Source organism: Amblyraja radiata, chromosome 4 (assembly GCF_010909765.2).
Source record: "Amblyraja radiata isolate CabotCenter1 chromosome 4, sAmbRad1.1.pri, whole genome shotgun sequence".
In the NCBI taxonomy this organism is placed as follows: domain Eukaryota; kingdom Metazoa; phylum Chordata; class Chondrichthyes; order Rajiformes; family Rajidae; genus Amblyraja; species Amblyraja radiata.
In genome coordinates, this window is record NC_045959.1 from 68,084,913 (window position 1) to 68,111,411 (window position 26,499).

The 26,499-nt window shown below is 42.3% G+C and overlaps 1 protein-coding gene across 1 annotated transcript in view; it reads right to left on the minus strand.

Moving 5' to 3' along the window:
• prkdc (protein kinase, DNA-activated, catalytic subunit) overlaps positions 1 to 26,499 on the minus strand; it is a 235,559-nt gene that overhangs the window by 54,277 nt on the left and 154,783 nt on the right. The window contains exons 52-63 of the mRNA XM_033019700.1: positions 25,983 to 26,088; positions 24,451 to 24,575; positions 23,144 to 23,293; positions 20,439 to 20,612; positions 17,323 to 17,421; positions 16,972 to 17,182; positions 16,175 to 16,364; positions 8,932 to 9,141; positions 7,686 to 7,798; positions 7,132 to 7,263; positions 6,278 to 6,457; positions 306 to 514 (exon numbers count right to left, since the gene is read on the minus strand). Of these exons, the coding sequence (XP_032875591.1) occupies positions 306 to 514; positions 6,278 to 6,457; positions 7,132 to 7,263; positions 7,686 to 7,798; positions 8,932 to 9,141; positions 16,175 to 16,364; positions 16,972 to 17,182; positions 17,323 to 17,421; positions 20,439 to 20,612; positions 23,144 to 23,293; positions 24,451 to 24,575; positions 25,983 to 26,088 (1,899 nt within the window). The remainder of the gene's footprint in view (positions 1 to 305; positions 515 to 6,277; positions 6,458 to 7,131; positions 7,264 to 7,685; positions 7,799 to 8,931; positions 9,142 to 16,174; positions 16,365 to 16,971; positions 17,183 to 17,322; positions 17,422 to 20,438; positions 20,613 to 23,143; positions 23,294 to 24,450; positions 24,576 to 25,982; positions 26,089 to 26,499) is intronic.

Here is a 26,499-nt window from a genome sequence, read left to right on the forward strand (position 1 = left end):
ATTCTGCCTGACCCGCTGAATTACTCTGTCACTTTGTGTATTTTTATGTAAACCAACATCTGCAGTTACTTGTTTTTCCGTCTATCACTTGCCAGGCACTACTCCATTCCCTACCTCTTTTCCAGCTTTCTCCGCTATATTCCATCAGTTTGAAAAGGGGTCCCGACCCAAAACATCATCTGTTCATTCCCTCCACAGATACGCTTGATCTGCCGAGTTCCTCTGGCACTTTGTTTCTTTTGCACAAAAAAGTGCACTATTGTAACAGGCAATTGTACCTTTTTACCATTCATACATTGGCTTACTTTGCGAGCTCCACCCATCGGGTGGTGTCAGGAGATTGCTGGCATGTGCCTCGTGCCCGCTTTGCTGGCGGTTCTTCCTGCGGAGTGTGGTGGATCAAATTCAGTTCCATAAGCATAATTCCCATTGGTTGTTGTAAACTGGCCAAGGAGGTTGCGCTGATGATAGCAGGATTAAGATTCAGCAGATCTTGGTGTTGATAACTCATGTCCTTTTGAAAAACAAATCAAAACCAATGTTAAATCATTATTTTCCAATAAAAACAAACAGTTGCAATCAAACTCATTGTTTATAGAAATAAGACGCAGTGCAAGCACAACTTATTAATAGAATCAATTACAATACTGAGAAGTCCACAAGGTTCTTTACAAAGAAAAATAGAACAAAAATAGTGACTTGGAGGGAAATGATTAGATGGTCAATGCATCTATATAACTAAAAGTCTCATCTTGACCACTTCCTGTCTGCGCTGTATATTGATTTTAGAAAAAACGCTACCATATATCACTATGATTTTTGGCCATCTTACTCAGTCCTCCTCCGCTGAGGCAGCCCCGAGGATTTTTCCGATCGATGAAAAATAAAGAAGATATGAGTGTTTAAAAAATCTTGAGATCAGCTGATTGGTCCTCTCGCCTGTCAATCACCACAATGAAAGTACTACCGTTTCTGGGGGGGGGGCAGGACTATAAAACCTCGGATGCCTGGACGCGAGTCAGTCACTCTGGAAGATCGGGAGGGAGAGTCCATAGAAACATAGAAAATAGGTGCCGAAGGAGGCCATTCGGCCCTTCGAGCCAGCACCGCCATTCATTGTGATCATGGCTGATCGGCCCCAATCAATAACCCGTGACTGCCTTCTCCCCATATCCCCTGACTCCACTAGCCCCTAGGGCTCTATCTAACTCTCTCTTAAATCCATCCAGTGATTTGGCCTCCACTGCCCTCTGTGGCAGGGAATTCCACAAATTCACAACTCTCTGGGTGAAAAAGTTTTTTCTCACCTCAGTTTTAAATGGCCTCCCCTTTATTCTAAGACTGTGGCCCCTGGTTCTGTACTCGCCCAACATTGGGAACATTTTTCCTGCATCAAGCTTGTCCAGTCCTTTTATAATTTTATAGGTTTCTATAAGATCCCCCGTCATCCTTCTAAACTCCAGTGAATACAAGCTTAGTCTTTACAATCTTTCCTCATATGACAGTCCCACCATCCCAGGGATCAATCTAGTGAATCTACATTGCACTGCCTCAATCACAAGGATGTCCTTCCTCAAATTAGGAGACCAATACTCCAGATGTGGTCTTACCAGAGCCCTATACAACTGCAGTAGAACCTCTCTACCTATACTGAAATCCTCTTGTTATGAAGGCCAACATTCCATTAACTTTCTTCACTGCCTGCTGTACCTGCACGCCAACTTTCAGTGACCGGTGTACAAGGACACCCTGGTCTCGCTGTTCCTCCCCCTTACCTAACCTAACCCCATTGAGATAATAATCTCCCCCCTTGTTTTTGCCACCAAAGTGGATAACCTCACATTTATCTATATTATACTGCATCTGCCACGCATCTGCCCACTCACTCAACCTGTCCAGATCACCCTGCAACCTCCTAACATCCTCTTCACAGTTCACACTGCCACACAGCTTTGTGTCATCCGCAAACTTGCTAGTGTTGCTCCTAATTCCCTCTTCCAAATCATGAATATATATGATAAACAGTTGCGGCCCCAACACTGAGCCTTGCAGCACTTCACTCGCCATTGCCTGCCATTCTGAAAAGGACCCGTTCACTCCCACTCTTTGCTTCCTGTCTGCCAACCAATTTTCTATCCACGTCAACACCCTACCCCCAATACCATGTGCTCTAATTTTAGTCACCAGTCTCCTGTGCGGGACCTTATCAAAGGCTATGAAAGTTTAGATACACTACATCCACTGGCTCCCTTCATCCATTTTACTTGTCACATCTTCAAAAAATTCCAGAAGATTAATCAAGCATGATTTTCCTTTCATATATCCATGCTGACTTGGACTAATCTTTTTACTGCTCTCTTTTACCTCTTTAATAATCTTTCCCACCACCAAAGTCAGGCTAACTGGTCTGTAATTCCCAGTTTTCTCTCTCGCTCCTTTCTTGAAAAGTGGGATAACATTAGCTATCCTCCAATCCACATGAACTGATCCTGAAACTATTGAACATTGGAAAATGATCACCAATTCGCCCACTATTTCTAGAGCCACCTCCCTGAGGACTCTGGGATGCAGACCATCAGGCCCAGTGGATTTATCATCCTTCAGTCCCATTAGCCTATCCAATACTATTTCTCGCCTAATGAAAATTTCTTTCAGTTCCTCTACCCCCTTAGATCCTCTGTGATCCAGTACTTCTGGGAGATTGTTTGTGTCTTCCTTAGTGAAGACATATCCGAAGTACCTGTTCAACTCTTCTGCCATTTCCTTGTTCCCCATAATAATTTCACCCGTGTCTGCCTTCAAGGGACCCATATTTGACTTTGCTACTCTTTTTCCCTGAACATATCTAAAGAAGCTTTTACTGTCCTTTATATTCCTGGCCAGCTTCCCCTCGTACTTCATCTTTTCAGCCCGTATTGCCCGTTTTGTTTCCTTCTGTTGTCCTATGAAAGTTTCCCAATCCTCGGGCTTCCGGCTACTTTGCTGTGTTATACATCTTTTCTTTTAGTTTTATTCTATCCCTAACTTCTCTTGTCAGCCACAGTTTCCTCCTAGTCCCCTTAGAATCTTTCTTCCTTTTTGGAATGAAATGATCCTGCGTCTTCCGGATTATGCCCAGAAATTCCTGCCATTGCTGTTCCACCGTCATTCCTGCTAGGATCCCTTTCCAGTCTACCTTGGCCAGCTCCTCCCTCATGCCTTCATGGTCCCCTTTGTTCAACTGCATCACTGACACTTCCGATTTAACCTTCTCCTTCTCAAATTGCAGATTAAAACTAATCATATTATGATCACTACCTCCAAGCGGTTCCTTTACCTCTAGTTCCCTTATCAAATCTGGTTCATTGGACAACACTAAATCCAGAATTGCCTTTTCTCTGGTCGGCTCCATTACAAGCTGCTCTAAGAATCCATCTCGGAGGCATTCTACAAACTCTCTTTCTCGGGGTCCTGAACCAACCTGATTTTCCCAGTCTACCTGCATATTGAAATCCCCCATCACCATGGTGGCATTACCTTTGTTACATGCCAGTTTTAACTCCTGCTGCAACTTACACCCTACATCCGGGCTACTATTTGGGGGTCTGTAGATAACACCAATTAGTGTCTTCTTCCCTTTGCAATTCCTCAACTCAATCCACAGTGACTCTACCTCGTCAGTCCCTATGTCTTCCCTCGCAAGGGTCTGAATTCCATCCCTCACCAGCAGAGCTACCCCCCTCCTCTGCCCACCTGCCTGTCCTTTCTATAGGATGTATAAACCTGAATATTAAGTTCCCATGCCCGATCCTCCTGCAACCACGTCTCAGTAATCCCCACAATGTCATATCTACCAACCTCTAACTGAGCCTGAAGCTCATCTACTTTACTTCTTATATTTTGCGCATTCATATACAATATTTTTAATTCCTTCCGCATCTCACCTTTCACATCAACCCCTATTACACTTTGCCATACTCTCCTATCCCTTTGTGAGCTTTCTTTTCCACAACTGTGATTCTAAGCTGTGAATCAACTGAACTGTGAGTCTGCAATGTACTTGCAATAAATCACTTGTTAGCCCTTAATGACAATGCAAAGAGTTGTTTGACAATTTGGTGGCCTGCACTCTGCTTGAAATGCTATGAAATTGAGTTTGGTGGCCTGCACTCTGCTTGAAATGCTATGAAATTGAGTTTGGTGGCCTACACTCTGCCTGAAATGCTATGTAAATGAGTTTGGTGGATTGCGCTCTGCCTGAAATGGTATGAAATTGAGTTTGGTGGCCTGCATTCTGCCTGAAATGCTATGAAATTGAGTTTAGTGGCCTGCACTCTGGATGAAATGCTATGAAATTGAGTTTGATGGCCTGCACTCTGCATGAAATGCTATGAAATTGAGTTTGGTGGCCTGCACTCTGCATGAAATGCTATGAAATTGAGTTTGGTGGCCTGCACTCTGCCTGAAATGCTATGAAATTGAGTTTGGTAGGCTGCACTCTGCCTGAAATGCTACGAAATTGAGTTTGGTGGGCTGCACTCTGCCTGAAATGCAATGAAATTGAATTTGGTGGACTGCACACTGCCTGAAATGCTATGAAATTTAATTTTGCTGGCTTGCACTCTGCTTGAAATGGAATTTCAAGGAATAGCCGTGAGTGAACTGCCAGCCCACCAGCTGAGTGACTGATCCGCCAGCCCACCAGCCCTGAGTGACTGAGCTGCCAGCCCACCAGTCCTGAGTGACAGAGCTGCCAGCCCACCAGTCCTGAGTGACTGAGCTGCCAGCCCACCAGCCCTGAGTGACTGAACTGTCAGCCCACCAGCCCTGAGTGACTGAGCTGCCAGCCCACCAGCCCTGAGTGACTGAGCTGCCAGTGCACCAGCCCTGAGTGACTGAGCTGCCAGCACACCAGGCCTGAGTGACTGAGCGGCCAGTCCAACAGGCCTGAGTGACTGAGCTACCAGCCCAAGGATCCATTCAGCCCACAATTTCCATACTAGCCCTCTGGAAACCAGTCCCTTTGGCCCACACCACCCATACTAGAGCTCCAGAAAGCCCCCCCCCCACTGGCCACCAATATTGGAATTGGTGGCGAGGTGGAATATTGCGTTGGGGGACCAGCCCTCCCATGTGAACATGGGTCCCAACGGGTCCCACTTAGTCTAGTTTATTTTAGAGTCACTATCAAAGAATAAAAATAAGCCAGATAGACATGTTCACCACCTCAATTATCCCTATTAAGATCTTTTTTGTATTAACTGTTTACCTCAACCAGTGGAATTGTTGCTCAACAAAATCCCTGCTGTGCCATTGTGCTCTCAGACTAATTTTCACTGGAACTCTTCCTCTCTTCTTCCACTACTTTTCTTATCCCATTTACCTCTCACAGTACCATTGCTCTTCCAGGCACAAAAGAGACATCTCGTCATCAAATACACATACTGATCAGATCAGTAATCCACTACCAGACAGGAATAACTCTTCTGGATAATTCAAAGAAATCCACCGTCCTGCTTCAGTTATTTGCAAAACACGACTGGTTAAATAAATCATTATGATCACAGTTCTTGGGAACATTGTATATGAAATATTCTGGGTCTTGCAATTTATGGAATTTGTTTATGTATTATTTAAGCAATTATTAGCAATTGAGATACTCAACTTTATGGACAACTTAAGACTACATCTTTAACAGCTTTGAACTTGAATGGTACAAGATGGTGCCAGAACCATGGCGACTCCTGTGTACTGCCACAGTATACTGTTCTTACACGCTTGTATTTAAGTATGATTGCGTCCATAAATAGTAAGATTTCTACTGAACTGTACACAAATATGGAATTTCACAGTGGCTAGGTATGTCTGTCAATAAAGTACCTTTGAATCACTGGATCATTGAACCATTAACTAATGATCTTTAATCAGATCTAATGAATGATGATGCTTTTTTATCGGCAGAATATTTTGATCATTTTCTATATTCAGAACACAAACTCACATACAACATTGACAAATAGCTATTGCTATCATAGCAATAATTTTTAGTGCCTATACATTTGCTAACAGCTGCAACCCAAATGACAAACAGTGGAGGAATTACTGCGGTTCACTGTAAATGGTTTGATCAATTGTAGGTGACTTGTTTAATTTAGTTTAGTTTATTATTGCCATATGTACTGAGGTACAGTGAAAAGCTTTTGTTTGCATGCTATCCAGTCACAGAAAGGACTATACATGAAAACAACCAAGCCGTCCACAGACAAAGGGCACAGCATTAAGCAACAGCTGGCCCTACCTGAATGCAGGTCACGAATGGTGGAAAACACAATGTTGTGCTGCTCAGCATGTGGCTAAAATGTTCCATGAGCTCTTTGCCAACGTTCTTCATTTCATCAGTTGTCTTTGATTTCTTCACTTCTTCCAGAATTCCAGAAAATAGGGCGCTGAAGAGTTGTCTAGCAAGTGAGTGGTCTTTCTGAAAAACAAGTACCATAATTTCACTTTCAATCGCTGACTCCTGGAAATTTGCTCGCCAATTTACTTATCGATTAACCAAAAACGGGACAAAAGGACTCCTTCAGCTGTATGAGCTCACGCTCTATCAAACCACTGCAAGATACCACCAATGAGATGTCTCAAACACCACTTCTCAGAGACATTGAGATCAATTTACAATGAGGCCCCTTTCACCAGGAAAAACAACAGCAGAAGAAACTCTGGCGATACGATATGATCGAACTTTATTTATCCCAGGAGGGAAATTGATCTGCCAACAGTCATAAGAACACGTTATAACACAATCTGACAGAGATAGCTTTTATGTCCATCATGAGTTAGAACTGAAAGCACCTACTCAACCACCTTTAAAAACCTTCCATTTCCCTCCACCATGCTGATGCAATCGTCTTCATAGTTTGTCATGCATAACATCTAAACTGTGATCACCACAAAACCTGTTGGAAATTTTTCTCACAGGTTATCTTTATGATAAATAACACATAACAAATAATCTATCCACCTTTCATTCAGAACTTAACTTGATCTTTACATTGAGAGGAAAAAGTGTTTAATAACTCAAAATCAAATCAAAGTTAATTTATTTTGCAGGTTGATGGTTAGGGTTAAAGGCTGAAGGTTTTATTTACAGACCTGAGCGACAGCCTGCAATGGAGCTATTAAACTGCTGAATTTGATCTGAATGTCTGGCAGATCTCCAACTCGATAGCATCTGTAAAGAGTGACAGCTGCATCACGTTTCATCTCCTGGGCAGTTTTCATTTCCTAGAAAATATTGTGATTTTTAATGTAAATATCTCACCCCTTTTCCCCAGATCAACTCATAATAATCTGACTCTCTTGGTACCCATTACAAAATACAACATTGCCACTTGCTGCAAAGTAACAATGACAAATGATGAAGTTCCATTACAATAATCAGAAGCATTTTTAACCAGTGTACTTCAGTGTCAAAACACAGAGTGCTGGAGTAACTCAGCAGATCAGGCGGCAACTGTGGAGGGAAAGGACAGATGACATTTTGGGTCAGGATCCTTCTTCGGTCTGACTCGCTGAGTCACTCGACACTTTGCACGTTTTTTGATAAATCCGCATCAGCAGTTCCTTGCGTCTACATCTTGGTAAAAGGTCTGGGGTGGACGCTGTTTGCAATGGTCAGTTTAACAAAAAATTTGAAGCAAAATTACCTTTGCACGATACTTTTCCTGAATGGTCCTTCTGGCAAAGAATAGAGTCTCTTTTTCTCGATCTTTGAGGAATCGTCTTCTCAGGCGTAGGATGTCTGCTCTCTGATCAGCAACTATTGCAATGCATAAAAAGATGAATTGATTGCAGATTACTTTACTCACAAACAAATAATAAATCACATCCAATTCTGCCTCAGATCTCACACTCCCTTGCATAGTTCTCGTTTTCTGTCCTAAGGTAAGAACAGTTGATTGAGATGCACAAATCATCATTAGGCACGGCTAACGTTGTGCCTCTATTTAAGAAGAGCAAAGAAAAACCGTACAACATGGACTAGTAACCCTAACATCAGTGATAGGAAAGTTACTGGAGAGGATTCTGAGGGATAAGATGTACATACATTTGGAAAGACAACTTCCCTACCTGCTTCTGACATATTATCACAATCAAGTTCCATTTATTTTACTTTAATCTTTCCTTCCATCAGTTTCCTCTTCTGTGAATGGGATTCCGTGAATCCCATTGCGTCTCACATGGATATTACTTTATTTAAAGACTTAGGCAGGCATCAAACTGTTCTTGGTCTCAGCTGCTCTCTGGGCCAGGCAGTGAGATGAATCAATTAGTTGGTGCTTTAATTACAGATATAACTTGTGAAAGTTGGGATCTGGCACATGAGCAGACAAAGGATCCAATCACAAGCTCATATAAGGTCATAATTGTTACCTTAGGCTGTACTGCCTTGGTGACACAGATCCTACAATGTGGTTGAGACTTGTACTGGAGCCTCTGAAACTCAGACAACAGCAGTAGCCACATAAGGCCTAGTGCCGTTGAGTTCCGTGGTAACAGAGTGAGTAAAATAATGCTAAAAAATAAATATGTTAAATAAATGTAATGAGAAGCAAGGACAGAATGACTGGGCAATGATTGAAGGGAAAGGGACCTCTCTCCGTTCAATGCTTCATCTTGGTGAGATACTGCAACAATGTTGCAGAGATGTCCAGGAATATTTCTATGATGCAGTAAAGTGACAAAAAATAGTTTATCAATTAATGCTTCTGTTAAAAGTGTGGAATAAATTACAGAATCAGGTGATCAGCATTTTGCACCTGACAGCAAAAATCTTTTTAAATTTCCTTAGCTGTGTTCTTAATACCACAATGGGGTAGTCCTTTAATATACTGGTCCCTAATATCTTGTTTTAACTGTAAAACACTGTGAGACGTAATTAACAATGATTACCTTTTGTTTTATCGCTGACCTCCTCCCCGGGAAGAGCAAGTCTTTTTTTGCCAAAATCTGGACCAACGGGTTTTAAGGCTGTTCTCTGTGGCCTTTCACTCCACTTCGAATACACAAATAACGAGGAAGACAATGAGTCAGAAGATGGTAAGGAATATTCTGCAAATGTGTCCAAACTGCTTCCTGTTAACCAATTAAAATTCCGTGCACCTGGACAAAAGTGTCAAATAAATTAAAAGATAATAGTCACTCCATATATTTATAGATAGATTTTTTATATACATTTATATATAGATACATTTATTTATCTATATTTATATATCTATATATTCATAACATTTTTACCGATTAACTAATTAATGGGCCTGTCACACTTAGGCGATTTTTCAGGCGACTGCCGGCGGTGGTCAAGTTGCCGCCTGAAAAATGGGCAACCGGAATGGCGACTGTCAAAGAGTGGAACAAACACAAACACATCGCTTTCTTCACCAGACCGTTATGCAGGCGGGGGACAGGGCAAGCGGGGGGAGCGCTGTCTAAGTGATGCATGATGCAAAGCCAAGGTGATACAGACACACACCTTGATGAACAGGAAGGTTGGCGCTGTAATTAAGACAGCTAAGCACAGTGTACGGTAAGTCCTTTAAAAGAGGGGGGAAGAGGGGAGGGAGAGGAGGGGAGAAGGAGTGGAGACAACTTTCAAGAAGCCAGAGATACACGGCTGTGAAGCCCCGCGGACATTTAACATTACCGGTCGGTTATCCTTGGTTCTGAAAACTACTAACGTTTTTCTCCCCCAATGAGCCAATGAAATTCACCGGTTAGCACTGGCTACAACCTACGAGAACCTTCGACCTCCTAGCAACCCACTAGGACCTCCTGGCGACCCACCTACGGCACAAGAATTCTCGCTACTCTTCATGGCGGCTTCATTCTAGTCACCATAATGAGGCCGCGACTAGTTCCCAGAATGTGGGAACTCCTCATGACCATGAAGGTGACTCCCCGGCAACCACCCGCATGTGGCAACTGCATAATCTCCTGCAGTCACTTAAAAAGTCGCTTAAGTGGGACAGGCCCATTATGTTTAGTTTAGTTTAGTTTAGACATACACCGCGGAAACAGGCACTTCGGCCCACCGGATCTGCGCCAACCAGCGATCCCTGCCTATTAACAATATCCTACACACACTATGGACAATTTTTCCATTTAAAGCCCTGTCCCACAGTACGAGTTCATTCCAAGAGGTCCCCCGAGTTAAAAAAAAATCAGACTTGTGGGAAGCACGGAGAATGAACGCAGCGGGTACGTCGGAGCTCGGGGACATCTCTTAGCGACTCGTAACGCTAACGGCAGGTACTCGGGAAGACTCGCTAACGGCAGGTAAGCAGGGGAAGACTCACTAACGGCAGGTAAGCAGGGGAAGACTCGTGAAGATTTTTCAACATGTTGAAAAATGTCCACGAGAGACCCGAGTACCGACGAGTGGCCATTACCGTAAATATCTGAGTTCGAATCAGGGCAAACTCGGGAGAGCTCATGGAATGAACTCGTACCGTGGGACAGGGCTTTTACCAAGCCAATAAACCTACAAACCTGTAGGAAGGAACTCTGACCTTTCTGTCCTGGGCCTCCTCCATGGCCAGAGTGAGCACCACCGGAAATTGGAGGAGCAGCACCTTATATTCTGCTTGCACCCCAGCCGCATAAACATTGACTTCTCCAATTTCCGGTAGCCCTTGCTGTCTCCTCCCCTTCTCAGCTCTCCCTTAGCCCTCGGGCTCCTCCTCTTCCTTTCTCCTTTCTTCTCCCCCCCCACCCCACCCTACATCAGTCTGAAGAAGGGTTTCGGCCCGAAATGATGCCTATTTCCTTTGCTCCATAGTTGCTGCTGCACCCGTTGAGTTTCTCCAGCACTTTTGTCTACGGAAGGAACTGCAGATGCTGGTTTAAACCAAAGATAGATACTAAAAGCTGGAGTAACTCAGCGGGACAGTCAGCATCTCTGGAAAGAAGGAATGGGTGACGTTTTGGGTTGAGACCCTTCTTCAGACTGGTTAGGGATAAGGGAAATGAGAGTTATACCACCCTTGCTTCCCCTCCCCCTAGTCACAACAGAAACAGAGCCCCCTAGTTCTTACCTTCAACCCCATCAGCCGTCGCATATAACACGTAATCCTCCGAAATTTCCACCATCTCCAACAGGATCCCACCACCAGCCACATTTTCCCATCTCCACCCCTTTCCGCCTTCCACAACGACCGTTCCCTCCACAACTCCCAGGTTAACTCATCCCTTCCCACCCAAACTACCCCCTCCACAGGTACCTTCCCCTGCAACCACAGAAGATGCAACACCTGTCCCTATACCTCCTCCCTCGACTCTGTCCAGGGACCTGATGGTGTGTGGGGTGAAGCTGGCAAAGGGAGACCGGGGCAGGGAAAAGCTTGGCAAATGATTTAAAAAGAGGGGAAAAAAGGTCATAAAGTGCTGGAGTAACTCAGCAGGTCAGGCAGCATCCCTGGAGAACATGTATAGGTGATGTTTTGGTTCGAGACACAATGGTCTGATTGGCAGATGGGTGGAATAAGTGACAAAGGCCAGAGATGTAAAGGAGACAAAAGGGTGTCAGATAAGGAGAGGAGTAGTGAAATGTAAAGCCAGAGGGAGGGATATGGGTTGTTAAAAGACAAACAGGTGACTTGTAGTCGAGATGAGCATACAGAGAAGGGGAATGGGACAGGGTGATTGGGAGATGGTGGGAGAAATGTGTACGCATTGGGGAGGGGACAGGAGAATTAGAGGTTTGCCGAACACTTGCAGTCTGTCCACCAAGGACTGCTGCATCTCCCAGTTGCTAACATTTTAACTTCCCTTCCCCTTCCCATACCGACCTTCCTGTCCTGGACCTCCTCCATTGTCCACATGCAAATCTGAGGAATAGAACCTCATATTCCACTTGGGGAAATTAAAACCCAACGGTATGGACTGAATTCTCAGCACATACCCTTCTACCCCACCTCGCTTTCCCTTCCCCGTCTCCTTCCACATATCCCTTCCTTCGGCTTTACATTTCACTCCTCACCTAGTTCGACACCCTTTTGTCTTCTTTTCACCTCTAGCCTTTGTCACTCCACCCATCTGCCAATCACATTCTCCGCCCCTGTACCCACTATCGCTTGCAAGACTTTGCCCCACCCGCACCTCTCTTTTCCAGCTTTCTTTCAATGACTCCATCAGTCTTAAGGAGTGACCCGACCTGAAATATCGTCTGCCCATTTCCACAGATACTGCCTGCCCCGCTGAGTTACTCCAGTACTTTGTGCTATAATTTTAAATACACGTTTTACTGAGATTTCCGTGCATTGCTTTAAAATATTTAGGAAGGAACTGCAGATGCTGGTTTAAACAGAAGATAGACACAAAATGCTATAGGAAATAGCAAAACACCATGTTGTAGGAAAGATATCACCATGTTATAGGAAAGATATTGTCAAGCTTGAAAGGGTTTGAAAAGATTTACGAGGATGTTGCCAGGACTAGAGGGTGTGAGCTATTGGGAGAGGTTGAGTAGGCTGGGTTTCTATTCCTTGGAGCGCAGGAGGATGAGCGGTGATCTTATAGAACATCATAAGATTTACAAAATCATGAGAGGAATAGATCGGGTAGATGCACAGAGTCTCTTACCCAGAGTAGGGGAATCTAGGACCAGAGGACATTGATTCAGGGTGAAGGGGAAAAGATTTAATAGGAATCTAAGGGGTAACTTTTTCACACAAAGGGTAGTGGGTGTATGGAAAAAGCTGCCAGATGAGGTAGTTGAGGCTGGGACTATCCCAACGTTTAAGAAACAGCTCGACAGGTAGACGCAAAAAGCTGGAGTAACTCAGCGGGACAGGCAGCATCTTTGGAGAGAAGGAATGGGTGACGTTTCGGGTCGAGACCCTTCTTCATACGGGTTAGATAGTTAGACAGGTACATGGACAGGACAGGTTTGGAGGGATATGGACCAAGCGCAGGTATGTGGGACTAGTATAGCTGAGACTTGTTGGCCTGTGTGGGCAAGTTGGGCCGAAGGGCATTTCCACACTGTATCACTCTATGATGCTATGCTGGAATAATTCAGCGGGAAAGGCAGCATCTATGGAGAGAAGGAATGGGTGATATTTTGGGTCGAGACCCTACTTCAGACTGATGTCAGGGGAGAGGAAGAAACATAGAAATGTCACCCATTCCTTCTCTCCATAGAAGCTGTCTGTCCTGCTGAGTTACTCCAACATTTTGTGTCTATCTCATGTTAAAATATAAGACAAAGATAAACACAAAACGCTGGAGTAACTCAACAGGACAGGCAGTACCTCTGGAGAGAAGTAATAGTTAAATATGTTTGGTTGCTGCCACCTAGTGACCAATGACTGCAGTGACAGGATTTACGTGAAGTAACAGCAGTGGCAGAATGACTGCATTTGTCAAGAGTCAAGAGTGTTTATATTGTCACATGTCCTGAAATGGAACAATGAAATTCTAGCATTTTATTTTTATTGTCACATGTCCCGAAATGGAACAATGAAATTTGCAGCAGCAGTACAACAGGTCGTGAACGCAGTATTCAATAGATAAGATAATAAAATAAAAAACTTTCAATACATTTAAAAAAACAATAGAGTGCAAAAACAAAGCAAAGCCCAAAGTCCTAACCCAGGCAGTTCATAGTTCTGAGCTTAGTTGGAGTTTGTAGTGTTCAATAGCCGCATGGTTGTTGTGAAGATAGGGGGTGGAAATAGCCCCGCCTGATGGACTGAAAGTCTAGTCACGGTATGGGTTTGGATGAAAAATGCCTTCCAGTTTAGCTGCTTTCCCATTCCAAGGTCTAACTGGTTGTGAAGTAAACGTTATTTCCTGGACATTTTCTAATACCTGGATGTTCTTTAATGAAATGAGTGTGGGTTGCTTCAATCCTGTACCTCCAAGCACACAGTTGTTAGGAGTGCCAATGCCAAGAAACTTGTTTTAAACTTGGGTGATAGAATGGTGTAGATGCAATTTAATACTACATTTAACACTTTTAAAAGTACGAGTTCCTGATGGTATTGGAATAAACCAGACAGTGAGTATGGTCACAGATGGTCAGTGCAGACCAGCTGCTGAATCTTGATGTCGAATGCTGACATTGGGTGGTGGCCCAGCCAGTAGAGTGACTGCCTCACAGAGTCAGATATCTGGGTACAATCCCAATCACTGGTGCTGTCTGTGTAGAGTTTTCCTTATGATCTTGTGGGTTTTATCCAGGTGCTTAGTTTCCTCCCACATCCAAAAGGCTGGTAGGTTAATTGGCCTGTGTAAATTGCTGTTAATGTGAAGACGCGGGGAACAATCTGAGATGAGTTAATAGGAAAGTGGGGAGAATATAAATAAAAGGGATCAACAACGCATTAGTGAAAATGGATAGGTGCTGGTCGGCATTTGGTAGGCCAAAGCGGTTGTTTCCCTGCTGTATTTCTCTGACTTTATAACTTAAAACTATTTACCATTTGATCTCAAGAAAGAAACACTAATATGTTTCCAATACTAAATAATTTGAATCTCATGTTTACAACAGGATACCAATTATTTAGAGGCATATTGATTTCTTAATTGCTCAACAACTTTTTTCATGAAAACTACTTTAATGAGCAAATTGTAATTCCCTCAGATAAATATTTCAAAAACCCCATGCTTTAAAAAAGGTCATGATATTTCAGCTTCTGCCAATGCATATTACAATCTATTTTACATGACCTGTGAATTTTGTAAAAGTTACTTAAAAACTGGTATTGGTTTGCTGTCCAAATTTCCCCCATGTATTGGCTGATTGGCTGCTAGGTGGTATCACAACCACTGAATGCCTGCAATCTCCTCGTGTTGACAGAAAATAGAATCGATGGCAGGAAAGGTGCAATCTAGTTATGAGTGCTGGATCTTTGTTTTTAACTTTCTGCAAGATCACCAGTGATTATTGACGCTGCTCATTGCTGGAATCAGCCCGTTAAAGAGCAAGTTGCTTTACTACAAGCCCTTGTGCACTTCAAAGTATTCAAAGGTTTTTATTAGTCACATTCACATACACCGAGGTGTAATGAAGTGAAATGCTTTTTGCCATTTTGCAGCACACAAAAAAAGAATACAGACATAACACCAATGAGAGTCTTAAACACAAAGAACATCCCCCCACAATGGCTCCCACCATGAGGGAAGGCACAAAGTCCAGTCCCCAACCCCAGTTCACCCATAGTCGGGCCTATTGAGGCCTCCACAGTTGCCTCTACGGAGGCCCGATGTTCCTGGCCGTTCTCGCCGGGTGGTGGTGCTCCGGCGTCGGGAGAGTCCTCACAGCGGCATGGGAACCCGGAACGGCCGCCTCCGTACTGGAGGCCGCGGCTTCCGAAGCCGACAAAGCGCGCCGGATGGAGCTCCACAACTGGCGATCTCGTCGCGAGGTCCCAGGCTCCCGGTATAGAGTTCGGCGCCGCCGCCCGCAGCTAGCCGCTCCACAGTCCCGCAGCTCCGCGATGTTGTTCCCGGCGGTCTCAGCTCACCAGAGCTCCAGCGTGGCGACCCAGGCAAGGCATCGCCCGCTCCACGATAGCGCTCCAGCGCTGTGCCGCCGCCGAAGCCGAGGTTCTGGGCGGTCCGCGACAGGAAACGCCGCTCCAGGCCCGCGAGGACGGGTCGAAGCTGCAGCCTGGAGAAAAGCTGCCTCTCCGACCAGGTAGGGACCCTGAAAGGCAGTTTCCCCCTTTCCCCCCCCCCACCCAAAAAAGTCTAGACCTCCAAACAAAATACTTTAACTAACTAAAAATAAAAATAAAACGGTGAAAAGTCAGACAACTGCTGGCAGGGCAGCCGCGCACAGGACAGCGCCCCCTGAGTAGTCAGGGCTGCGGCTTGTCATTTCAAGAAGAACATTGGTGGCGATACTGAGGAACTCGGTCTCTATTTTGTTGCAATACAAAGATTTAAGAATGGCCATCATTCTTTCAAAGGTGGCTGCTGGAAGTCTACTTTCATGACTCCAGAAGACTTCATATGCATTTTTACTGAAACTTTTTTTATTTCCAGATGTTTGAAAAAACAAATTCTGAAACTGTTGGGATTTGAATTTACTCTCTGGATTTTCAATCTTATCCCCTCAAACATACCAGAGTGCAAACAGTATATAAGCCGTGTCATCAGACTCAAAAAGGACAAAAAGATTTCCACTTACCAGGATTCTGAGTTGGTGTAAATTCATAATGGGTTTGGGTAGCTCTAATTTGACCACCTATTGACCTTTGACCTGTAAGAGATGCCTCTTGCTTTAGGCTTCTAACACTGCTGTGTGTAGCTTGAGTTTCCACAAACAGTGGCGTAAGAATTCTGCTACGTTGGTACCAACTTGAATCGATGCTATAATCCTAAGGAATAAAAAACAGATTGCAGGGCGGTGAGTGTATTGAAATGAATATGAAAGAATATCAGTTGCAAAAGAAGAAAGCTTGCTGAATAATAATTGTAACAGGCTTACTCTAAAAATTCACAAATAATATCATAATAGAATGATCAAATTGTAGACACAAGGAACTGCTGATCCTGGTTTACAAAAGGCACAAATTGCTGAATAACTCAGCACCTCTGGAGAACATGGATAGATGACATTTCCGGTCAGGAATCAGGAAGGTTCCTGACCCGAAACGTCACCTATCCATGTTCTCCAGAGGTGATGTCTGACCCGCTAATTTACTGTAACACATTTGTGTTTTTTTACAAATTGACTCGCAGTACGCAAGAGAAAAAAGAATGAATAATAAATCCAGCCCTGCCCGCAATTACATCCAAGAAACAAACTTTAAAAATGTATAAACATCTGAAACAGGAGCTTATAAAGTATATCTGTGAACTTTGAAATTATACAGGTTTTAGATTAATTATGCACTTACAATACTCAGGTGATTAAATAATATCCATATCAAGTAAAATATAACCAGAAAAATATAATAATGACGTAGCAAACCCTATATTTACCTGAAACTTGCATTCAGAAAGTGGATACTCAAACATATCCCGGGAGTAGTCAGGGCTGCGGCTTGTCATTTCAAGAAGAACATTGGTGGCGATACTGAGGAAATCGGTCTCTATTTTGTTGCAATACAAAGATTTAAGAATGGCCATCATTCTTTCAAAGGTGGCTGCTGGAAGTCTACTTTCATGACTCCAGAAGTTTCTTAAATATAACCTGAATGATAGGCAATATGAAATAATCTAAGGTCAGCTTGTGGTTGCCATAGTAGTCAATGTTGAGTGACAATAGTCAGAGAAAAACACAAATGAAAATGATACAATCTTAGCAATGTTTTAACAAGATTGGTTACATACTGTAGAGCAGGATTTTCATCAGTCAATCCCTGAAGTAATGCATCGGTTACAGCCTCAGATATGTCTTTTGAGTCAGGATCAGACACACTCTCTTGATCTCTGTAGAGAGGGAAAGAGAATGAACCACAATCACTTCATGAATTTTCTTTCCCGTGTTGACCTTCTGTTGAATAAACTTATCTAGGTAGGACAAGGGACAGGTATGGGGTAGAAGAGGGAGTTTTCTCAGCTAATAACTTTGAACATACATGTTTTGAATCAATCTACTTTTAGTTGGTGTTTTCAACATCTGTCTCAAGCTTAGTAGGTATGTTACAATACTTACCTTCAGCGGCGTTGCAATTCTGCCACTGGCCGTGTGCGCGATATTGGCGCCTTTGAGGGGAAGCGGGGTTAAAACGCATTTTTTTCCTACCTTGTCCTGGAATATATTTGGTTGGAGTGCAAGCTTTTTCTGAAGAATCGTTCCGACGGGCGTTCTGTGTATTTTTTTTTTTTTAAATCGCCCGACAAGTTCAGCACTGGAGTAATTTTAAAATCAGCTTCTAAAGCTGTCAACGCCGACAACGGGGACGGATTTTAGGTATGAGACAGGTAAAAGAAAGCCGTTTATTTTTATGTATAAAAGTGGTCCTTAAGATGCCTTTAGTTCACATTTTAAGTTGCGAACCAGTGATTTAGTCCCCATACGAACCAGCATGTCGATATGGGGGTCTAAATCACCGCAAACCGCAACGTTCCAAATGATCGCGTTCCAGAAAAACCCACTCGCAAGATGATTTAAATGGCCATTAATTTACAGGTATTAAACATTAAATTCCTTCCATTTGGCCTATAAATCCATGACAACGAGATTTAAAAATTATGTTATATTGTGAATTCTTGTGTGAATGTTATTTGGACACTTAGGCTATTTAAAAATGTTAATCTATTCTTAAGAAATTGATAGATGTTTAGATCTAGTAATTAAATTTTGTAATTAGCTACAATTAGGTAACTAATTAATTATATGCTTTAATTTCAAGTCATCTAAGTAAGATTGTTTCATATTTGTTTCAGAATGCTTCAATCTACAATTACTGAACATTTCTTTCAGTTCTCTTAATTTTTAAGAAAGTTATGGGCTTTTGACTGTCCTCGATCACAGCTTTTGTGTTAAGTCAACGGAAAAGCAATAGGGAACAAGATGCTAATTTCCGAGTATGAAAATGGCCATAACTTTTTTAATACTGAAGATATGAAAGTGAATTAGGTGTCAAATTAAACTTCTTTTTATGCTTTATCAGATGGGATAAATTACAGACTTGATTTTTAAAATCTCAAAATTTTGTAACATTGCTAAGCTTAGAGTCCCAGCTATATTTGACTGGAATTAGTCAATTCAGTTAGCAGTTTGGAACATCAAGCTGCTTTACATTTGCAATCCTCCATTTTCTATTAGCTATTCATAAAAATCCAGATTTGTTTAAATGTCATTTTCGGTATTTAACACTGAAAAACAATAATCATTCAGCTTGGTAATCAGCTGAAATTTTCAAGTTCACTTGTCATGAGACGCTATGTATACCATCATCACTTGTCCACCAGTGGGTCCAGATATGCCCAGGATGTTGATGTAGCAATCTGGGATGTTGTGGATAGGTACAGTTCTTGAATAAGACCATGTCAGGTCTAATTAAGTCAGTAACTAGTGCATGAGAGAGTGCTCCCTATCTTCACGTTGGTGAGGGAAACTTTGCAGCGATTAGTTTAGTTTGGTTTTGAGAGACAGCGCGGAAATAGGACCTTCGGCCCACCGAGTCCATGCCGACCAGTGAACCCCACCCCCTATCCGACACACACTAGGGACTATTTCTAATTGTACCAAGCCAATTAGCCTACAAACCTGTACGTCTTTGGAGTGCGGAAGGAAACCGGACCATACAGGTCACGGGGAGAACGTACAAACTACATACAGACAGTAGCGTAGTCAGGATCGAACCGGGGTCTCTGATGCTATGAGACAGCAACTCTACCGCAGGGCCACCAGGGAGAGTTGACTCGGCTGAATGTGTCATTGTTGTGTATGAATGCAGCACTTGGGTCAATGTTGAGCTGCCTGTTTATAGTCTTGCTTTTGGTAAAAGTCATACAAATGTTGTGGCTTGCCTCGATGTTTTACAGGACAGCTTAGAGATGACAGTATTGTCATAGGCCTAGAATCTCAAATAGCTAAAGATGGCAAGATTGGTTGCTTAAATGACCATGAGTTGGGATTTATGACATTCCTACAGTTTCATGACCATCGCTTTATTCCTGATGTGCATAATCATTCAAATTCAAAGTCACTGCCATCATGTTAGATTTCATGGCAGTCAGTGACTTTGGATTCTTAGACTATTACCAGAATCACTACATTACCAATTATTGTTTGTAGATGTATAGATTAGAAATGTCTTCTAAGCAGTGATCTCAATCCTTTCCAACATCTCTCCCTCTCATAGGCACATACCAACCTCCAGTTTATTGCAATAATTTGGCCTTTGTTTTTTTTTGTTTTGTTTTTTATCACGTGACCTCCCTGAAAGTCCAAATGAAGTACATTATGCGGAGCTTTACTTTATCTATAAAATCTCAAAGTTTTTCAGGAGCTTTTACAAGCAACATTTTCTTCTAAATTTACACTGGCTGTTACACATAAAAACAATCTACATATTGTAATCCTCCATTATAGATTTACTGTTGATACAAACTCAGAATCGTTTACTTGTCTAAACAAAAACCATTAGGTGTGGTTTTGGTTTCAAACTGTATTTTAAATACGTTTTATGTACTTCTTTGCATTAATACATATTTATTAAATGAATTGATGAGTACATCTCATCATTTCAAAAGCCTTCATGATTTTGAGATGCTCCTGATAAAATATCTATATCAATACAAAATCAAGAATTATAAAAGTAAAAGTAAAACCAAGTTAAAACTTCAACAAATCTTTTAAAAGTTCCATAAAATGAGTTTGTCAATCGGTTTTAGATACATAATAACTATTGGAGAAGTGTCGCTGTAAAAGTGGATTATTCAGATGTAACTATCTATCTTGTCCTGTTTAAAGTGATTTTGTTATTACTACATACCTGTAATTGTCATGTATCCACATCAGAGCATCGTACATCCTCTCTCGGCAAATGGGAGATGGGTGGGAAATGAATGCTGTCACTGAGCTCAGCAGTTCTTTCAGTTCCACCGGTTTCAGTTTGGCCAAAATCTTGTACAAAATATCCAAAGAAACTTTCTGCCGTTCTTCATCACTTAGAAAGAGAGATAAACAGAGTTTAACAATGCCTTGTGAATAGCTCTAATCCCTAATGATATCAGCTAAATCGGCAAACTCATCAGCATCTGGGGTATGTCTGAGCCACATACGTCATGAACCAATGTCTAAACGTGATCATTGGGTAATAATCACATCTAAATATCTGGGTTAAGTTCCAACCTCCCCTTTCCAAGCAAGGGTGTAGTAGTCCCAATCATGTCTATGAATGAGATCAACAATCTCAGAACAGACTGAAGGACCAAATCTAGGATGTGTGTGTTTTGGATGACTCGCTTTCATCAAGGATAATGTACTAACTGTTCAGCTATAAGGCACCAGAGTGACATGTTGCGAAGATAGACCCTGTGATCACTATAAATCAAGAATTTGACATCCAAAGAACATTTCAGACAACAGCTTTTCTGGAAAGAAACATTTTCACTTGTAAAGGTACCAAAGCACTTTTTTTTTTTAAAAGTATGTTATCAATAATTTTTCAATATTGATGTGTATTTTAAGAAAAACACTGTTTACTTGTAAGGAAGATAACATTTTGTGTTTGATTAAGGTTTACTTGCAGTATGAGAATGCATTTTGTATTCAATATCTGACCACTAATAAACTTTAAGCAAAGGTAAGCATGGAATTTAAAAAAAATAGTAAGAGTTTTAGTTTTCAAGATATCTGCTTCAGCAGTGATTATTATGGTGAGTTTAGCCTCACAATTTTATGTTGAAAACAGTGTATTAATTGGTTGCATAGATTTAAAACTGATGTAAGACTTTGTCACGCACAACTACAAACTCTAGTCATTTTAAAAGATGCACAGAAAATTTTATACTAAAATATCTCTGTAACAAATGTGCTATGTTCATTCCACTGGAGATCCCCTTCAGATTCAACTTTAATTGTCATTGTCAGTGTACAGTAAAGAGACAACAAAATGCAGTTAGCATCTCCCTGGAAGTGTGACATAGAATATGATTTCAATAAATAAATCTATTTACATGTATACAGACATAGTGTTTTTTCCTGTGGGAGGAGTGGCAGTCACCGAGGTACATTGTTGAGTAGTGTGACAGCCACAGGGAAGAAGCTGTTCCTGGACCTGCTGGTCCGGCAACGGAGAGACCTGTAGCGCCTCCCGGATGGTAGGAGGGTAAACAGTTCATGGTTGGGGTGAGAGCAGTCCTTGGCGATGCTGAGCGCCCTCCGCAGACAAAGCTTGCTTTGCACAGACTCAATGGAGGGGAGCGAGGAACCGGTGATGCGTTGGGCAATTTTCACCACCCTCTGCAGTGCTTTTCGGTCAGACAGAGCAGTTGCCATACCATACTGTGATACAGTTGGTAAGGATGCTCTTGATGGTGCAGCAGTAGAATTTCACCAGGATCTGAGGAGACAGATGGACCTTCTTCAGTCTCCTCAGGAAGAAGAGACGCTGTTGAGCCTTTTTGACCAGAGTTGAGGTATTGTGGGTCCAAGAGAGGTCATCGGAGATGTTGACCCCCAGGAACCTGAAGCTGGAAACACGTTCCACCTCCGTCCCGTTGATGTGGATGGGGGTATGCGTGCCGCCCCTAGACTTCCTGAAATCTACAATGAGCTCCTTGGTCTTCTTGGAGTTAAGGGCCAGGTTGTTGTCAGCGCACCATGCTGCTAGGAGCTGGACCTCCTCCCTATAGGCCGACTCATCGTTGTTGCTGATGAGGCCAATCACCGTTGTATCATCTGCATACTTGATGATGGTGTTAGTACCAAGTACAGGTGTGCAGTCGTAGGTGAAGAGGGAGTAGAGGAGGGGGCTGGGGTCTGTTGGTTAGAAAGTCCAGTATCCAGTTGCAGAGGGAGAGGTCGATGTCCAGGTTACCGAGTTTGGTGATCAGTTTAGAGGGTATAATGGTATTGAATGCTGAGCTGTAATCGATGAACAGCATTCTTACGTAAGTGTCTCTGTTGTCGAGGTGGGAGAGGGCGGAGTGAAGTGCCGTTGAGATGGCATCCTCCGTACTCCTATTCTTGCGATTCAATCCCACCACTTTGATAAAATGTGAAGTGGCACAGGACACTTCACTTCCAGCAGAAGGAATGAATTGGAGTTCCTGGGGTAACTCTGAACACTAGTTCAACAGAAACACTGGGAAATATACAGGTCAGGTTAACTATCCAGGGGAAAAAAACCAGCTGAAGGCCAGCGAACATGAGATAGGAGTGAATTACCGAACCACATTGGAAACCCTCGGCTATCTTTGATCGGACTTTGGCTTTAACTTGCACAGAACATTATTCCCTTTATCGTGTATCTGTACACTGTGGATGGCTCAATTGTAATCATGTATTGCCTTTCCGCTGACTGGTTAGCACGCAACGAAAGCTATTCACTGTACCTCAGTAAACGTGTCAATAGATTAAACTCAACTCAAGTGCTCTTGTGTTAAACTAGAGGGAAAAAATTAATCGATTTTAAAAAAAGCTTACAAAACCGGAGATTCTCATGAGACATAAAATATATAACTATCAGCTCACCGATGTGCCAGGATCTGTGCAAAATCTTTGCTCTTTAACTGCAGGTAAACATCAGGTATTTCCTCTGCCCGATACATTATCACTTCCAGGCAGTGGGTTTTTAGTACACCATACAACTTTGGTAATAGGAAAAATACTGCATTCAGAAACCTTGAATGTAAAATCACATAAAACACTTGAGGAACTTGGGTATTAGAACAAATTCTTTATGAACAATGTATTCAAAACATAGCACAACTTGATAGCAGCTTTTGTACAAACATGCTACTAAAAAGACATTATTTTAAATAATAATCTCTTATCCCTTCATGGCATTTTAAAACTTGTTTGTCTCTAACTTAACCCTTTTCTGTGAACCAAAACAGTGACTCTGATTCTCTCTCCGGAGATGCTGCCTGATCTGCTAAGTACTGTCGTTTTCTCCAGATTGCTGGTTTACATAGGATGTTCTGACATTGAATTTAAGGTAAAAAACGATGATAAGGGGAGAGATTGAAAGGTGACATTATGCAATGGCCACAGTACTTTTACAGCCCTGGGAATACTTTACAATGAAACAAAAGAGAAAATATTGGGAATATTCGGTAGGTCCGACTGCACTTGTGGAGGCAGAAACACAGTGAAGGTTTCAGGTCCTGGATTTTTCCTCACTACAGACTTTATAACACCAGATTGTACAATCATGCACATTTTCCATTTTATGGACACAATATTTTAGTTTTAGTTTTACAGATAAAGCATGGAAACAGGCCTGTCAGACCACCGAGTCCATGCTGACCACCAATCACCCATACACAATTTTTACCCAACACACTTGGGACAATTTACAGAAGACAATTAACACAAACGTCTTTGGAATGTGGGAGGATACCGCAGCACCCGGAGAAAACCCACGCGGTCACTGGGAAAATGTACAAACTCCAAACAGACAGTACCCGAGTCAGGATCGAACCTGGATCTCTGGCGCTGTAAGTCGGCAACTCTACCGCTGCGCCACTGTGACGCCCCAATATGTGCCTTCATCCAATATGTTCAAAAGTAACAAATGTAAAGACTCCATGTCTCTGCAGTATTAATTAATCCATTCCATAAGGTAATTTCAAATCTTCGAAGAAAAATGGGAATACAGCACCTACATGATTCAAATTAGCTTAAGTCTGCCAACTCCTAACACTGATGTAAATTCTATTTATGCAATATACAGTTAAATAAAACTGTTTACAATTAGTTTTCCACACTGCATCTTTTAAAACTTAAAAGTACGAACTGTACCATCACATTCACGTCACAAAAATGTTAATCGTTACCTGTCAGCAAATGGAGGGAAATGCTTGGCAATCTTACTCAAACACACAATAAACTTGTCCTCTTTTGTGCAATGAAGTTGCTGTAATTCCTTAACAATTGTATCGTGAATGGGAATATCAATTTTCTGGAAAATGAAAATATGGCACTAAATTGCTGAATATTGAATACAAGCAAGATTTTTAATCAACAGTTGGTCGAGGAAAATAACAAAAGAGTTGCAATGTTCTTCTAGAATAAGGGATAGATGTTCTGCAGATAAATATCTGGATGGGATAGAAAGATTATCTCGCCTTTCATCGATTGATTTTACTCCCCATTATTAAAAGCTCCTAAAATCCTGTCAACAGATTTAATTGTGTGGCTGTCTGCAGAAATCTGGCCACTTTTGAAAGACCCGCCCCCTGTGAACCATCTAGTGCGTTAATCCATTAGGAGAGTTACTGCTGTCCAGAGCATTTTATTTTTCATTAACCCCAATATCATCTTCAATATAACAAGCCAGAAAGAGCTGTGGATGATTAAAATAATAATAAGAGGGAATGAGGTTGAGGTTACGTTATTAGCTACACAAGTGCTTTTATGATTTATCAGAAGACAAAGGAGTTGCTGGAATTTAGAACAAAACAAGAATGCTGCAAAAACTTAAGGGGTAAAGCGACATCTGTGGAGGTAAAATGTGTAAATCAATGCTTCAGGTTGAGAGGGTTCAGGAAAAACTGCCAGCATATAGCAATGCAAAGGAGGATGAGGCAGAGGCTGGTAGGTGAAAGGTGGAACGAGATGTGAAAGAAATTATGGGCAAAAGGAACCAGGCAGGGAGAAGATGAGTGGGATTCAGGCTAGTAAGTGATCTCACATTCTGCATGGGCAACTTACAACCCAAAGGTGTGAACATTGAATTTTCTAATTTCAGCTAACCCAACCATCCCCTAAAACGGTCTCTGCCCACACACATGCATACACACCTGTCCAATTTCGTCAATGATATAGAAACAAAATGCTGGAGTAACTCAGCTGGTCAGGGAGCATCTCTGGAGAAATGGATAGGTGACGTTTCAGGTTGGGATCCTTCCTCAGTCTGATTGTGGGGGGGGGTGGGAGATGGACAGGAGCAAGAAAAGACCAGGACAAATCAGGCCCGTCAACGAATGACCTCATGCAGGGAGGTTCCCTGAGTGACTGATTGATGGCCAGGGATCCCAAGAGGAATACATCGTTGGGAACTGTGGAACTGGTTAACCGACACCAACTTTTAGTGGAGTAAGGGGGGCCGGGGGAGGAAAGAGGATTACAGCATCTGCAGTTCCTTGTGTCTTCAACACTGTTTCTTCTACAACTAACCTGCTCAGTATTTCCATCTTTTCCATTTTGTTTGGTTAATGTTTAATGTCATGCTTAATAATGACTCACTTCACTGAACTTATCCACATCTAATCTTCCCATTGTCATCAACTAACAGACAGTAAATCCTCAAATAATATTCATCAAAAACAAGTAAGTTTTGCTTATTATTTGAACACAAGGTGCTTACTTTGTCCGCTAAGTACTGGAGGACAAGGCCAAGGACTTCAGCAGCTGCTGCATACACCTCTTTGTATCTTGTGAAGGAAAGGTTCTCTACCAGTCTCCGGAAATATCTAACAGAAGGTAAACTTATACGTGAAACATCAGCTAGAATATGCTTTACAGTGGTGAAATGCAATCTGTTGATATTCAATACGACACAGAAGAAAATATACATTATTGATCAACAAAAACCCTTTTTTTACATTTACTAAACTATGTTAATTATAAACAACAAAGTTCACTTGTTTTGGGAAGAGCACTGAAGTAGTAACCAGGTCAGTCATATCTACTAGATATCTACTGTATCCGCTGTTACATGTGTCAACTTCTCTACATCGGCGAGACCAAGTATAGGCTCTTCGATTGTTTCGCTGAACACCTCCGGTCAGTCCATCATAACCTACCTGATCTCCCGGTTGCTCAGCACTTCAACTCCCCCTCCCATTCCCAATTTGATCTTTCTGCCCTGGGCCTCCTCCATT